The sequence below is a fragment of the Leopardus geoffroyi genome, chromosome B4 (assembly GCF_018350155.1).
Source record: "Leopardus geoffroyi isolate Oge1 chromosome B4, O.geoffroyi_Oge1_pat1.0, whole genome shotgun sequence".
NCBI lineage: Eukaryota > Metazoa > Chordata > Mammalia > Carnivora > Felidae > Leopardus > Leopardus geoffroyi.
The window spans coordinates 100,625,115-100,641,103 of record NC_059341.1 but is presented as its reverse complement, the minus strand read 5'-3'; the positions used below and the strand labels follow the sequence as shown (position 1 = coordinate 100,641,103).

General features: G+C 36.5%; 1 protein-coding gene and 1 pseudogene across 10 annotated transcripts in view; one reads left to right on the top strand and one right to left on the bottom strand.

Annotated features, from left to right (window-relative positions):
- Window positions 1-15,989, top strand: part of OSBPL8 (oxysterol binding protein like 8) — a 152,351-nt gene that overhangs the window by 78,498 nt on the left and 57,864 nt on the right. Inside the window, exon 1 of one of the 10 annotated variants that reach the window (XM_045467090.1) lies at window positions 15,337-15,556. The exons of the other annotated variants lie outside the window; for them this stretch is intronic. Coding sequence (XP_045323046.1) covers window positions 15,412-15,556 — 145 coding nt within the window. The 5' untranslated portion in view covers window positions 15,337-15,411. Of the gene's footprint in view, window positions 1-15,336; window positions 15,557-15,989 lie in introns of those variants that run through there. 10 annotated transcript variants of the gene reach the window in all.
- LOC123591003 lies at window positions 8,874-9,501 on the bottom strand (annotated as a pseudogene).

Genomic DNA, 15,989 nt, shown 5'->3' with positions numbered 1-15,989 from the left:
GTATTTATAAAACTCTCCAGGTATCTCTGATGTAGTAACATTTGGACAAACCGTCGAGAGCTTAAATTCCAGATTCCGTAAATTGGTAATCAGGACTCTTAATTTGTCTGATTTTATTCTACCTTTCCAATTTCATTTTGTGTTTCCCCTCATCATGAACCCAGCGGGATGACTTTCTTTGCTATTCTCCCGCAAGACTGTGCTTTTATTTATCCTGGTATCCTCCACAATGGAATGGAATGAATGCCTTCTCCCTTCCCTTTACTTATCTAAACGCTTCTCAAATCCCAGGGTGCCATTAGTAAAAAATGGCCTCAGAATAAGGATCCAATCAAGATCAGGCTTCTGTAAGATTCTGTGTTGAGAGTTCAGAAAGGCAGTGTCTCTTGGAGCCTTTTAAAAGGGCTTTAAAGAGTCTAAAAGGTGTACCTTTCAGAATATCTCAGCTAGCCAGAAGAGCTTCTAAGGCTTTTAAGTCTGCTGTCCTACAGCACCATGACATAGCCCAGAGTAGTGAACTGGCTATCTCAAAGAAATTTGTGGATGTGGCATCTGTTAAAATGAGTTAATTCTAATAAAATTCATAAGAAACTCACAACGTTTTTACAAGAATGGTGCTGATAGAAACACCACCAGCGTAGATGGAAAAGGATAGTTCAACTAAAAGCCTTTGTGTGTGGGGAGAATCCCAATCTTGTGTGGGCATGAAGCAGGCTGAGAAAACTACACTGTTGCAATCACGGACCATTTCTTATGAAATGGGAAGACTGACTCAGGGGATGGGTCCAGGAGCCCAGAAGGCAGAGTCAAGAGCCCCAAAGGACTATTTTCAAAGAACATAACTGTGCTTTTTTGTTTGTTTGCTTTATTTAATTAATTAATTTTTCAGAGAGAGCGCACAAGTGGAGGAGGGGGCAGAAGGAGAGAGAGAATCCCAACCAGGCCCCGCTCTCAGTGCATGATGGAGGGCTCGATCCAATGACCCTGGGATCATGACCTGAGCTGAAATTAAGAGTCAGATGCTCAACCGGTTGAGCCGCCCAGGCACCCCCATAACTGTTCTAATCAAACTGCTGATGACATGTGCCAAGCAGATTTCACAACAGCTGTGAGACTATTTATTATGCCTTCTGTGTAACTCCTCATCCCCTTCATCTTTTGAACCCCAGTGACCATTGTAGTCCTACCCCTGGCTTACTACAGTGGGGCAGAGAAGCTATCTTTTGAGTTGATGGGATTTTGGCTTCAGAGGAGGTACATCTGAGAAGCTACATGTGAGGAACTAAACCCAAGGAGTACCATTTGCAGTTGCACCTGATTTAAATAATTAGACCCAGCCTTATAATCAGTGCCATAATAGAATGACATTTTGGCTTGGGGGAGACATTGAGTGTATTTTGGATGTAGAAGGAATGTGAATTAAGTGGACTGTGGTGTATTTCATTTTCAAAGATGACTGCAACAATATCTTTCATCTTACATGCCTTTTTTTTATGCGTTCTTGCAACTTGCCCATCAAGAAATGGAGTTTATTCTTCCTTTACCCCTACCCTTTCAACGTGCAGTCTGGAAGCCCAAGATAGCTAGCCCCAGCTCGCTATAGTCATCCCAGCTGAAGGTCCGTAAGAGTGACAAGCCATATTGGGTGTTCTGGCAGATACTGTGTGGATCAGAGACAAGCCACCACCAACCTCAACTTGCCTAATTGTAGCATTGTGAGCAAATAATTTAATGTTTTAAAGCACTAAGTTTTGTGTAGTTTAAGGTACAGCAATAGATAACTATAATAGTAGGCAACACAGTGATTAGAATTATATTCATAAATTGGGAAGAATATAGTGCCAATGAGAAGATTCACTACTAAACTGTACTATCTAGGTAAGGTGAATACAGCCTGGATGAGAGTGACAGTTGTGGGAATAAAAAAAGGAAAATTTGTCCCGGATTAGTGAATGATTTGGGTGGAGGCGACAGTGGAAAGAGGGAAGGAAGAATCTGCAATGACTCCTACATATTTTGCTTGGGAAACTAGTTTAAAAGTTTACCAAGATAGGGAACTATGGAGGAAGACCCAAGTTTGGGGGAAAGATGCTGAGGATTCCAGTTTTGGACATGGTGAGTTTGAAGTGTGTTAGAGCTATCCATATAGCATGTTAAGGAAGAGATTGGCTTTATGAGTTCAGGGTTTAGTAGACACTTCTGCACTGGAAGTGTAGATTTGGAAGTCATCAGCATAGAGTAATTGAGATTGTTAAAACAACCATATGCATCAGTTTAGAGATTCCCAGACAGTATTGTGTTTTAAATGAAGTAAAATAGATTCAAAAGATCAAAGCTTGTGTGATCTGTGAAATTTTTGTCTTCATACACTCATACGTATACTTATGTAAAATATATTTCTCATTGTAAGTTGTAAAAAGTTTGGGAAGAATTGAAGCTTGAGAAAAGTAGTTGGAATACCATCCTAAAAAATGTCAACATTTAAGGATATGATGGAGAAAGTATTGGCAGAGGAGCTTTGTAAAGGAGTGTTGTACCCCAGAAGAAGGAAACAGACGGTTTTATGAGGGAGGAAGAGTGACCTGTAGTTTTACGTGCAGCTCAGAAGTCAAGCCAGTTAAGAAAAATGATCCATTGACAAGATATCATTGCTAACATTTGTGAATTCAGTTTTGGGAACAGTGATGAAGGCAGAAGATGAGAGCAATAGGATGAGTAAGAAAGATAAGGAATTGAAGACAGTTGGCAAACTCTTTCAGGAATTGTGCCTTTGAAGGGGAGGAATGTGTATGGTAGCTAGAGAAAGACAATGGGGCAAAAAGGAGATTTAAGAAAGGCGATATTTGAGCATGTCCAAATGTTGACAGGACAAAGTCAGTAAAGAGAAATACATAATTAGTTGGGCAGGTCTCAGAGGAGGCAACCATGATGGGGTTCAGTGTGAAGGTGAGGTGTTGACAGGCCTAGGAACACAGCTGGAAAGTGGAAGAACCATGGTAATGGGGTGCCAGATAGTGTTTGGGCCTCAGTTGAGGTTGATATTAACCTGCCTCAGTGTGAGATTGTCTTCTGTGAGGTTAGGCTTTACTAGGTATGTGCAATAAAAGTGGCAGAGTAGGCATGGGATGCTGGCAGGGGAGTGGAGGTTTAATGAATGAGTTTGGTTAATTGCTTTCGTGGAGGGGGTGGGATCTGTAGGAGGAAATGTCAGAATTAGTGGACAGCTCAGTGTGTAAGTAAGTGGCTTTGGGGGCTGAGGTAAGCTCCACAGATGAATACTGAATTGATAGAATAATGGAGGGTTAATGTAAATGGAAGAAAGGTATGGAGAGTAAATGGCATTGTCAGTAAGCTCCTCAGGAAAGAGATTGTCCTTTTAAAAAAAAAAAAAAATACTCATCTGTTCCTAGCATACATAGTAACTTGAACATGGTAAGTACTTTTGTGTTGAATAACTGAATGAATGCCTATATTGAGCACCTTTTATGTGTTAGTCCCTGCCCTTGTGAAGTTTTAGTCTCATTTTTTTTTTTTTTACCGAATAGATGCAATTCTGGGGGCAATGTTCATGTACTTGAACCTGTTCTCTAACATGAATCTCATCTATGATATTGTTCCCATGTTTGCTAAAGAGAAAGTCCCACAAGAGAGTGGATGACAATGCATCAGGAAAAAAATGGCATTATATTGTTGCCATTTGCTGAACTCTTGCTATTAGCTACCATTTATTGAGCGCTTACCAAGTTTGGCTAATATGCTAAAAGTCTTATGTGCAAAATTATATTTAACTGTTGAAACAACCTCATAAAACATAGAAGCAGTTACTCTGCTTCACAAATGAGAAAACTAAGGATCAGGGATGTTAAGACATTTGTTCAAATTCACAAAACTAGTAAATGTCAGAGGCAGTTTTCAGTCTCAGGACTGTCATAGCCTATAGTCTTAATACTCCACTCTGCGGGAGTAAATTACAGGGTCAGCTGTTTTCTTTTTGTTTTATACATGCTGTCATGTTAGAAGTTTGTTTTGCTGGTACTTTAGCATGGCAAAGAGTCTGATTGTTCCTGTTTTCTGGCTGAGTCTCCTTCATGCATATTGATTCATACCAATTTAATGTAGGTCATTATCCCTTAAAAACAGTTAAGTTGTTAGTTTTTTGTTTTGTTTTGTTTTGTTGTTTTTTTTTTTTTTTTTTGTGGTGTGTTTTCCTTCCATTGATTTAGGATTCTCTTTTCTTTTTTTTGAAGAAACTAGGGAGACTGATTCTTCTCACTAAAGCCCACACATATCAGGCTAGTCTTTTATTTGTTATATGTTTAAATTATGGTAATGAGATTATACCAGAACTTATTTACATGCCAGATTTTTACCTTAAGTATACCAGTTTCCTTAAAAAATAGTTTAAACTTTAGAATGATTACAGTCTCTTAAATAGGATAGTATATGTTTTATGCTGACTTCTTTGACATATTTTATGTAATTCAGTTGTTTGTCAAGAAAGAGAAATATGTATATTTATTAGGTTATTGTCTCCCCTTTCTTCTTCTACTTTTGAATAAGAACAGTGCCCAGGGAGCCTAGAGACTAAATTATAGCTCATCTCACATGTACTCTGTTCCCTCTAGAGAACATTTGCAATTGTTGTCGAAGCTTGATGAGTTAACTGTAGTTCATCCTGTAGCTACCCTTTCATTCTTTGGTCATAAAAAGCGATTTTGCATACTTTTAGTTTTATAAAACCATCTTTCAGTTGTAGTGCTTTGTGAGAGAATATAAAATGTTGTTTTGTCAAAACTTAAAGGAGTAGGTTTCAAATTAATTTTTAAATGTTAAAAATGTTAAGACTTTTAACACTAAAAGTTACCTATTTAATCAGTTATCTGCTTAACTAGTTTTAGCTAAAATAATTTAGACCATGCTTGGTTTATCTAGACTTGAATTAAAAGGTACATGCTTTGAATTAAAGGTACAATGAGTTTCTGTTATCCTTTAGTAAATTCTCTTAAACCTCAAAGTCCCTTCACCTTGAATGCCCTGGTAGCATTAAACATGATGTGATGGGTGTGTATCTACTACTTAATAGAAGACTTCAAAGTAAAGGGGGATTTTCTTTGCAGAGTTTACTAGTGCGAAGATGTTGTACCGTATTCCCCAGGGTGACAGTTTTAGACATCGCTGGTATAAGTCTCAGGTGACACCTTCATTTAAGTGGTTTATAGACGAAAGGAGACCAAGAAGTCAGTTTCCTCCATGAATCGAAGCAGTTCCTCCTTCCTTGGTAAGCTATTCCTAGGATCAATTCTTAAACACTGATAAGACTCAAGACACGTAACAAATGTGTCTTGAATGTATGTGCTATATTTCATGAAAATTTTTTTTTTTTTTTTAATTAAAAAAAAAAATTTTTTTTTTCAACGTTTATTTATTTTTGGGACAGAGAGAGACAGAGCATGAACGGGGGAGGTGCAGAGAGAGAGGGAGACACAGAATCGGAAACAGGCTCCAGGCTCCAAGCCATCAGCCCAGAGCCCGACGCGGGGCTCGAACTCCCGGACCGCGAGATCGCGACCTGGTGGAAGTCGGACGCTCAACCGACTGCGCCACCCAGGCGCCCCTTTTTTTTTTTTAATTTTTAATGTTTATTTATTTTTGAGACAGAGAGAGACAAAGCTTGAATGGGGGAGGGTCAGAGAGAGGGAGACACAGAATCTGAAACAGGCTCCAGGCTCTGAGCTGTCAGCACAGAGCCTGATGCGGGGCTCAAACTCACGGACCGCGAGATCGTGACCTGGCTGAAGTCGGCCGCTTAACCGACTGAGCCACCCAGGCGCCCCTCATGAAAATTGTTTTACCTGAAAGAGTACTTGAATTTATCCCCACCATCTTTATTTTTTTTTTTTTTCTCCTAAATGCTGTGCTTTGGTTAGTAGCCATAGGTCATTTTCATTACAAATAGTATATAAGTTAGAGGTTATGTTAATTTTCTTCTGAGTTTTTGAATCCTCACTGTTGGACTTTTGAAGTTATTTCTTAAGACAGAATTGTTTTCTGTTTGAAATTCCTTGTCTTCAGATAGTTGCTTCAGAGGTATGGAAGTTATTAAATAATTAAAAAATTAAAATATTTGGCAAATTAAAAAAATGAGAACGCAATATTTTTTAAATCCCTCCTGTGAAATGTTGCTATATCTGTGTTTTTCAAATGTTCCTATGCTCCTGTAGATAAAACTGAAATACTTTGAAAACATTTATTGAAAATAATTTAGCTCTGTTTTAAGCATCTTTGCAAGGATGAGACGAGTCTGTCTTACCATTGCCAGGCCTTGTTAATTGCTTCTTTAACAAAGCAGCAAGATTAACATTAAGAGTACTAAAGCACTGGTTTTCCTATAAATGTTCTTTGTGTTTGTGTATGCATGTGTGTATTTAATTAAAATACATGCATGTGTACATATTTATATTTACTTAAGATATGTATGTGTGTGGGGACGCCTGGGTGGCTCAGTCGGGTAAGCACCCGACTTTGGCTCAGGTCATGATCTCGCGGCTCTTGAGTTTGAGTCCCATGTCGGGCTCTGTGCTGACAGCTCAGAGCCTGGAGCCTGCTTCGGATTTCTGTCTCTCTCTCTCTCTCTCTCTCTCTCTCTCTCTCTCTGCCCCTCCCCTGCTCACACACTCACTCTCTCTCTCTCAAAAATAAATAAAAACTAGAAAAATATTTAGAAAGGTGTGTGTGTGTGTATGTTTACTTAAGATAACATTAAAGAATTATAAGGTACTACTTGTACTAGTTTCTCAGTGCTTTTTCCGTTGAGATTTCCTCCCGTTTGTTTCCAAAGTCTGAGACGTTGAGATCACCTTCTTAGCAAGACTGGTAAAATAGTTTCACCTATAGAGTTGATTGCTACAATTTTCCTTTCCTAATTTGAGGCATGGAGAGGCACGTTTCTGTATTATTATAGCAAGATGATATGAATTTAATTTACCAAGGAATATTTGCATAATTTCTGAGAGAAAATAAACAGTTTCATAGAAATTTTTCGGTTTTCATTTTGGTTGTTGTAAGTTTGAACATACATAAGTTTTAAGAGTGGAGCAGTAAGGGGGGCCTGGGTGGCTCAGTCAGTTAAGCATCCAACTCTTGATTTCAGCTCAGGTCATGATCTCATTGTTCCTGGGCTTGAACCTCACATCAGGTTCTATGCTGACAGTGTGGAGCCTGGCTTGGAATTCTCTCACCCTCTCTGTCCCTCCCCTGCTCATTCATTCATTCATTCTTTCTCTCTCTCTCCTTTTCTCCCTCTCTCTCTCTCTCTCTCTCAAAATAAATACATGAACTTTAAAAAAGAAGAAAGAATGCAACAGTGAAAGTTTAGCAAACTCATATTTTCCAAGTGAAGGAAGAATGTTTGTGACAAATGGACATTTCCTCCTATGGAGTACAGGATTTTCCAAGGGTCTCCTCCATCAAGCTGGCCTTTATTTATTCTGTTTGGTACAGAGTTCTATACTAGAAAACAAGACAAACCAAAAATGATATTTTCAGCCCCTGCCTTGAGTTTAATTTATAATTAGGAATTTAGGGACAACATGAGTTGTCTTCAATATAAAACTAAACACTGGTGAATGGTTTTCCTTACTAATTCTGAATTACTATAAATGTACAAGTTGTGCTACCAGTTCAACACTTAAATAGATTAAATCATCTCTGACACATGGTAGATTTCATACTATAAGGAAAATACCTAAAACAGTGCAATATACTGAACTGATCAAAGTAAAATGAACTTTGGAAAACAAGTCTGCAAGATTTTTGCTAACATACTGCAATACTTACGTTACAAATTACTGATACATTGTTTATCATGGTTCTAGTCCTTGTGGGAACAAATTAAGCAAGCCCCTTCCTCTCAAAGGGAGAGCAAGGAAAAATTAGTTGTTTCGTAATTTTGTATACTTTTAAGCAACTCGTAAATATCACAGAAGAGTAATAAACATTTATGGAGACTGTAGTGCAGTACCTTATTTATATGGCTGAAGATCAAATTTCAAATAATCAAGTTTGAATGTACATAATTGTTAGTGCATTGACAATAATATGTCCAAGGGGAACAAAAGCCCCTTCTCTGCTCCCAGACAACAAAGCCTGTGTATAATGGCCAACAATGATTGAAATCACAGATACCTGGTTTGTTGCATTTCTGTTGAGGAGTTCACATGTTTGAAGGGAACACTGTCCGTTAAGATGCATTTATTAGGTTTCATATTCCTAAAACAGGATGAGGTTACATTAGACTTTTTTTTACCCCATTAAAAATACCAGGACTGGCTATAATTTAGATCCCACTAATGTTCATTTATTCCCCCTAAAGATGTGGGTTTGTTTTCTTGTGGTTAATTTGTTAAAATATGGAATGTACATTTTAAATGTGCATACTAAGAGAAATTACCAGTTGCCTGAATACTGTAGTTAAACAAAAATGTTTTTAGAATCTTTTCTAAAAAAAGTTTTTTGAAAAACCCTAATTGATAAGTTCCAAATCTTTTTCATAGAACTGGCTGGTTAACTGTGGGTTTACATCATCATTTATCTCTATCCATGGTGATGAGAAATGATTCCCCCTAACCATCCACAGAAACATATGCACATACATAACTCTCATTCCCCCCTCCTCCTTCTGAAACATTAGAGGGTCACTTGCATGTTATTAAAAATTAAGTTCAAAACACTTAAAATAATTCTGTATTAGAAACTTGACTCTGTCATAGGTCTCTTCTTTTTGAAAGTTATACTGGGCTGGTTAAATGCTCTAATTCCACTGTCCTTAACATTTAAGAAGCAGGAGAATATTTCAGCAAGCTCAAACTGGAGGTTTAGTAACTACAACACTGACTCCTGGTTGGCTGCATGGGTTCAGTAAGGTCTACCCTTTTTCCTCTGGCAGAATTTGCTCCTGGTTTCTGTGGTTCATTCTTGGGCAGCGTTTTAGCTACTGCCATGAATATTTCATTTACATTCATCGATGTCTTAGCTGATGGCTCCATGAATAATAAACTGTTGTCATCTTCGTAGGACTGTGCTTCCTGGAAATCGACAGCCCTTTCATTTGCAAGGTCAGCCTTGTTTCCTGATAAAGCTATTACATTGCTTGGATTGGCTTGTGTCTGAAGTTCTTTAGCCCAGTTTTTGGCTCTGCCAGAGGACTCATCTGTGATATCATATACAACTACGGCTGCTTGTGCTTCTCTGTAGTACATGGTGCTAGGCTATGGTAGCGTTCTTGACCAGCTGTATCCCATACGTCAAACTCTACTGTTGTGTCATCAAGGCACAGCAGTGTCTTATGGTACTCTCTTGAAATTCATGAAATTGGCCCTTCACAAAATGCAGTTACAGGCTTGATTTGCCAACAGCAGACTCTCCCAGAAGGACTAGTGTGAACTGGCATATATTATTTCCAGTATTTGGCCTGTTGGGTCTTGTTGCTCCTCAATTAGCCATGTCCAGATTTGAAAGAAGGCCCTAATTTTCAGTGTCTTAAATGAACTTCCAGGATGCAAGGTGTCAACTTTTTTTCTTTCTGGATGTAAAGAAAGCTGAAACTGCACCATGCGGAGCCATGGAGATAAAAGCCTCCCTGGCAGCAGGTCCCAGGCATAACCCGAGAAGAGGCTGAGGCTGTCTGAGGCTGTCGCTTACCAGGTAGCATATCTCTTTCTCAGGCCACCCCCTTCAGACTCGGATACAGTGTTTCAAAATTCTATTTTTAATGTGTGATTGAACTGTCAGCAAAGTAAGGGAATTAGTAGGAAGGGCAGGGTTATTGAGAGTGGGAATCCAGAGAAATGATGAGCTCTGCAACCAGCATTTGTCCTGACTAGCACTTACTGTTTTCTGAAGGTCTGAAACTTGAGTTTTAGCAAGAAAAAGGGACAAAAGGCCTGCAGCCCATTCATGATGGAAATTTGGATTGGAGATCTCTCCATGTGAAATAGCAAGTCCTTCTTAGTTAAAAAACAAAAAAACAAAAACAAACTTGGAAAACATACCCATAGAGGAAGACACTAGTGTGTTTGCCTTTCTTTGATGTGACTCTAGGTAGAACGGGGGAGAGAGAGAGACTCAATACTTTGAGAAACACAATATACTCATGTAGGCTTGGAGCCAGAATTCACACGGTCTCTGTGGCAAAAACAAAAACATCCCTCCATTTAGTTTAAAATGATCTTGAGTTTTTAGTATTCAAAGGGGCCTAGAAGAATCAACACAGATACTTGTTAAGGGAGAGTTTTAAGCACAAGCCTCCAAAAATTACATATGAGCTCATAACTAAAAATCAGTAAACAAAATAGCAATGAGATACCATCATGCACCTATTAGAATAGCTAAAATCCGGTACACTGACAGTACCAAATGCTAGCAAAGATGGAAAAATGAGGAAAAACATGAGGAGACAAGGCACCGTCAGAATCTACACAAACTAGCTACCATCCAAACCAATGTCTGCACCAACTGGAATTATAAATGACAGAATGTGATTTACTGGGTTGAAGGCAATATTGAAAGATAATGCTGGGAACCTTTCAGAATTGATGAAAGACAACAACCCTCTGATTAAGGAGGCCTCACAATTCCCAAGCAGGAAATCTAAACAACAAATAATAGTTTCAGTGCTAATACTTGACAAGCAGGAATGCTGAAAAGTAATGAAGCAAGCATTTAACTTACTAAAAATGTAGGCAGCAACTCTAGCCAATAAATTTGAAAAATTAGATTAAATGAACAAATTTCTAGAAAGAGTACTTCCCAAAATTTATTCAGTAATAGGAAATTCTAGTGATTTTTATTATCTAATTACTAATATATATTATCTTTACAAAGACATCATAGGCTCAGACAAATTTACAAACAAGTTCTACTGAATGTTTAGGGAAAAATATAATTCCAATATCACATTAATACTGTATTTCATTAAGTCTAAAACAGTACCCGTCCTCTGACTTTAACATCTCTGAAATTGGGTTAGATCTTTAATTGATAGTGTTTTGCAATCTCCATTGGCAATTGTTAAACACTTGATATCATCTCTGAATTTGGGATCTCTTTTACAATGTAATAATATCCATCAGTCTCCTTCTCCTCATATTTTTATGACATCTCTGAAGTCAGGAATGTAGCTGATAGTTGATGGCATCTTAGAATAGAAATGGACAAATAAAAATTCTTGTATATGGAAAGCAGACATTACAAAGAAAAGCTACAAGATATTCTTGCTCGTCAATTTAGATGAAGAAGTTCTAACAAATTATTAGCAAACTGTTGAATCAAGCAAGATATAAAGAAATAATACATTATAACCACAGTGGGGTTATTTCAGGCGTTATAAGGATGGCTTTGGTATTAGAAAATCTGTGATTGTCATTTAACATACAGATTATAGGAGAAAAACTATGTTGTCATCCCATTAACAAAATGTATTTGAAAGTTTTAACATCCATTATGGTAAAAAAAAAAAAAAAACTGTAGCAAATTAGAAATAGGAACAAATGCTTTCTTAACCTTGTAAAGTAACAATTAGGAACAAGGAAAGTAGTGTACTATCTACACTTCATAACAATATTGTACTTGAAATTTAGCTAGTGAATAATGTAAAAAAAATAAAGGAGGAAACAAAATTTATTTGCAGCTAGTGTATAGTTGTTTATATAGAACCTCTCCCAAATTCACAGATAAATTATTAAAATCATTAAAAAATTATTGAATATATGTTAACTCCAGTTCTATGTACCAGTAACAAATGGTTGGAAAGATGCAGTTCAAAAAATACCACTTAAAACAACAGAAAATAAGGTGTACGTAGGCATACATCTAATAAATCTAACATAATATCTTTATGTAGAAAAGTATAACATTAAGATGATGTATTCTCAATAAATGGAGAGATATATTTTCAATTAAATAGACATACCATGTTTCCAGTAGGAAAATTCAGTATTATTTAGTATGTCACTTATCAAATTGATTTTATCTGTTCAATGTATTTTGAATCCATATCTCAACAGGATTTTTTCATGATACTTGATAAGATTATCCTAAACTGTCTAAGGATAACCAAGGGCAAAGAAGAGTGAAGACCCTCCTGAAGAATCAGAGCCAGGCAAGGGTCAGGGGTTATTTAGTACTTACCATAATGCTCTGGTAAGTTAGACAGTAGGTGTTGGTGCTGAAATAGAGACAAATGAAACACAACAGAGACTTAGAAATAATGTTATTCATTAGAGTTCTACATGACATTGTGTTAAAGGCAAAACTATGGAAACAGTAAAAAGATGCTTGGTTTCCAGGAGTTAGCAGGGAGGCAACAATGAATAGGCAGAGCACAGAAGGTTTTTATGGCACTGAAAATACTCGGGATGATACTGTAGTGATGGATACATGTCATTATGCATTTGTCCAAACCCATGGTATGTACATCAAAAAAAAGTGAACCCTAAGATAAGCTATAGACTTTGATTATGATATGTCGATATAGGTTCATCAGTTATAACAAATGTATCACTTTGGTGAGGGAAATTGATAATAGGAGAGACTACATATGTGGAGAGCCATGTGGATATATGGGAGATCTCAATTTTGCTGTGAACTTAAAACTCTAAAAAATAAAATCTTAAAAAAAAAAAAATCAGTGTACTGGAAGTATACTCACCTTACCCAAACATCACGGCATGGGGCAAAGAGGAGAAACTTCACTAGTGTATTATCAAGACAAGAGCCAAATTCAGAAAAAAAATTGGGCAGAGTTCACCCAAACAATTTTTCCTTGATTTACAAAGAAATAGTACAATGATACAGGACTTTTTGGGTGATGACAGCTCTTTTATATTGAGTATCCTGTTTCCTGTATCACCTTTTGCTATCACTTTTTGATAGAATATGTATTGTAGTACAGCCATTTTCAAGTGGTGTCTTTTGAGGGAAGTAAGGCCTGTGGAAAATAATTTAAGTGAGTATTTTCTAAGTTCTCCCAAGGATTATGGTGCATGGTTAGAGCTATTATAGATGTATGGAAGAAAAATTACTTCATTTTGGAAGAGTGGACATTTTAGTGCACTAGCCCTAATGAACCCTAAGTGAGAGGGGCTACTCTAGTAAATTATTTGAAAATATGCATGGAAAGTGAATTTTTGGTCTTGCATGTGTAAAAATATCTTTATTTTACCCTAATATGTAATTGATAGTTTGGCTGGGTATGGAATTCTAAGTTGAAAGTCATTTTCCTTCCAACTTGAAACCATTGCTTATACTGTATTTTTGTCCTAATTCCAGAATAATTGCTGATATCAGTAGCTTAATCTGATTTCTGATCTAGAGGAACTTGTTGTTATCAATTATGTGCAAAAGGATTCTTTGGCATAAATAGGGCTGGTTTTCCGTTTTTGTCATTGCTGGTTTGTGATTTAAGCTTTGTGTGATCTGTAAAACAATGACTCTTTGTTAATTTCATGCTTTCCAGTGTCAAATATATGTTGTTGATGTATCCTGTCCTGGATACATACTTGTGGGATACATAACCTATACTTTTTTATGGTTTTAAAAAATTAACCCTTTATTATAATTTTAGTTGAGTTTTAGGAGGGAACACATTAGGTTAGTGTCTTTATTCTGCCATTTTAATCTGGAACTTTGCTAGATTTTATATATATTCTCCAGTTTGATCCTTATAACAATCTGGTAATATAACAATCTGATAATATAGGTAGTAGTATTTTATAAATGAGAGGACAGAGACCCACATAAATTAACTTAATTGCTTCAATGCATCCAGCTGGGATTTGAACCCAGGCAATTTAATTTCAAATCCTGCTTAACCATTACACTATAATGCCTTGAGAGGCAAGCACCACTGCATGAATTAATTATAATTATTTCTCTCTTGTCTATAATTAATGGTCATTTATATTTCATGACATGGAGAAAAGAAAAAAAAACCCTCAAATCCCTGTTGTAGTTGTAATTATCAACCATTAACTTATTTTTACCACTAATTGATTTTGAAATGCCTTTGCCCAAGAAAGATCACGTTACATAAAGGAAATTGAATTTGTTTGTTGTTAAATGTCCTGTCTAGTAAAGGGAAACAGTCTTGGACTATACAGGATGCTGTTGTATAGGAGTGGAGAACTAGCCTGGAGCCATATGCATAATAAAAGGAAGGAAACTGAGATCTTATGGTAAAGTACCTGTAAAAATGAACCACTAAGTCAGTTGTAACTGAGTTAGTTTTTCAACTAAGAGAGTGTATTTCTAGGTTGGAACTCTGACCAGAAAAAATTCAGGATATATAGAGGAAGTAATTGACTAGAGCTTTTTAATTTCAATTAAGGTAGAATAAGGAAAATGGATTTTAATATAACTAGGAAAGAATTCATTGAAATGTTAAAGGTTACTTATAAAGAGAGCATAGTGTATTGTTTTGGCTGTTGGTACTTTCCTGTAGATTTAATGATGTGAGATAATACTAGTAACTTAGTATTAACCTAGTAAAGAAAGATATTTCCATTTATTATTGTGATAATAAAGCTGCATTTTACTTTAAATAGGAGAATTTTAAGTGGAAAATCCTCATTGGTAGATGATATATTTTGAAAAGTTTAAATGCAGTGAAGATGAACTATAGCAGCTCATTATCTGTTTCAAGGAAAATGTATTGGAGCATTCAGCATTATTATGGTGTCTTTTCAATCTTTTCTGTTGATTGGTTTGCAGTAACGCTGTCAATGACTCCTGTATCTTTGCTAGAGGTAAAACTTAAATATTTATTTTCTGCTTTAGCTGTTAGAATCCAGCAAAATTGCACTTGAAAGAGTATCTTTCCTTATGAATTCTTAATCATGGCTGAGGCAAGCAGTAGGTTAGATATAGATCTAGAGGTGTCAGGAAAGATAAACAGTGTTGTGTTTATATCCATTTCTAAAGTAAGCAAAAACTAGAAAGAATCGGAAGCGGTGGGAAGTGTGGCGGATACTACAAAAACATAACAGATGTGAGAAAAGGGTTGCATTTTACTTCATCCTGAATCTCTAAGTATTGATCTTGCTTTGTTTTACTAAGACACCAATTCAGTTCAGGGCATTGCTGGTTTGATAAAAAGGAGAAACATTAGGGGAATAGCCTTTCTTGTTTATCAGTTCATTAAAAAAAGAAAAAACCCACTAGCATGGCTTAATGCCTTTTCTGTTTATTGCTGATCTGACAGTCTCTGGTCCTTCTCCTTTGCTGTTAAATGTGTGTGTCCTTTGTTTGTGCTGGTGGGTTTCGCTACATTTGGATTTGAGAGAAAAGCCTCTTGTTGCTGTACTGATCTAATTAGCCTTCTGGGTGAACGTATACGTTAAATAGACCTTCTAAGCCATGAAAGAAGAGAGCTCACAACAACGTAGATTTTCTTCTTGTACTGTGTTTTCGCCTGTTTTATTTCCTCCACGAATTGATGGCCGAAAGCTTGTCCGGAATGCTTCATTTGGAGGATACAATGAACTTTCTCCTTCATTGCCAGGTTTGTTTGTTTAATCTTGCACTTTTTTCTTAATTTCTTGCCGACTTTTCATTAAACTAGTATTTTAAAGTCTAAAAACTGCTTTCATTTAAATGAAACAGATTATATAGTGAAAGGTTCAGTTTTAGTGACTGCTGCTATATGGCTTGGCTTTTCCATTTTTTCTCTTACAATCTCTTAATCTCAAACTTGAGAACTAGTGATTCAGTGAAGTACAAATCTGGCATGCTGAGCGCATGAATCTTTGTTTAATTGTAAAAATAAATATCATGACCCTTCGATAAAATTTAAACATTTTCTGGACTTGAGATAAATGTAAAATTCTATAAATAAACAAATATCTCTGAGGCTTTTGCAAATGAAACCCAAATATTTAATATTGATACTTGTTTGGCTGTTTTCTGCAGAATAGTAGCTATGTTACAATTGATGT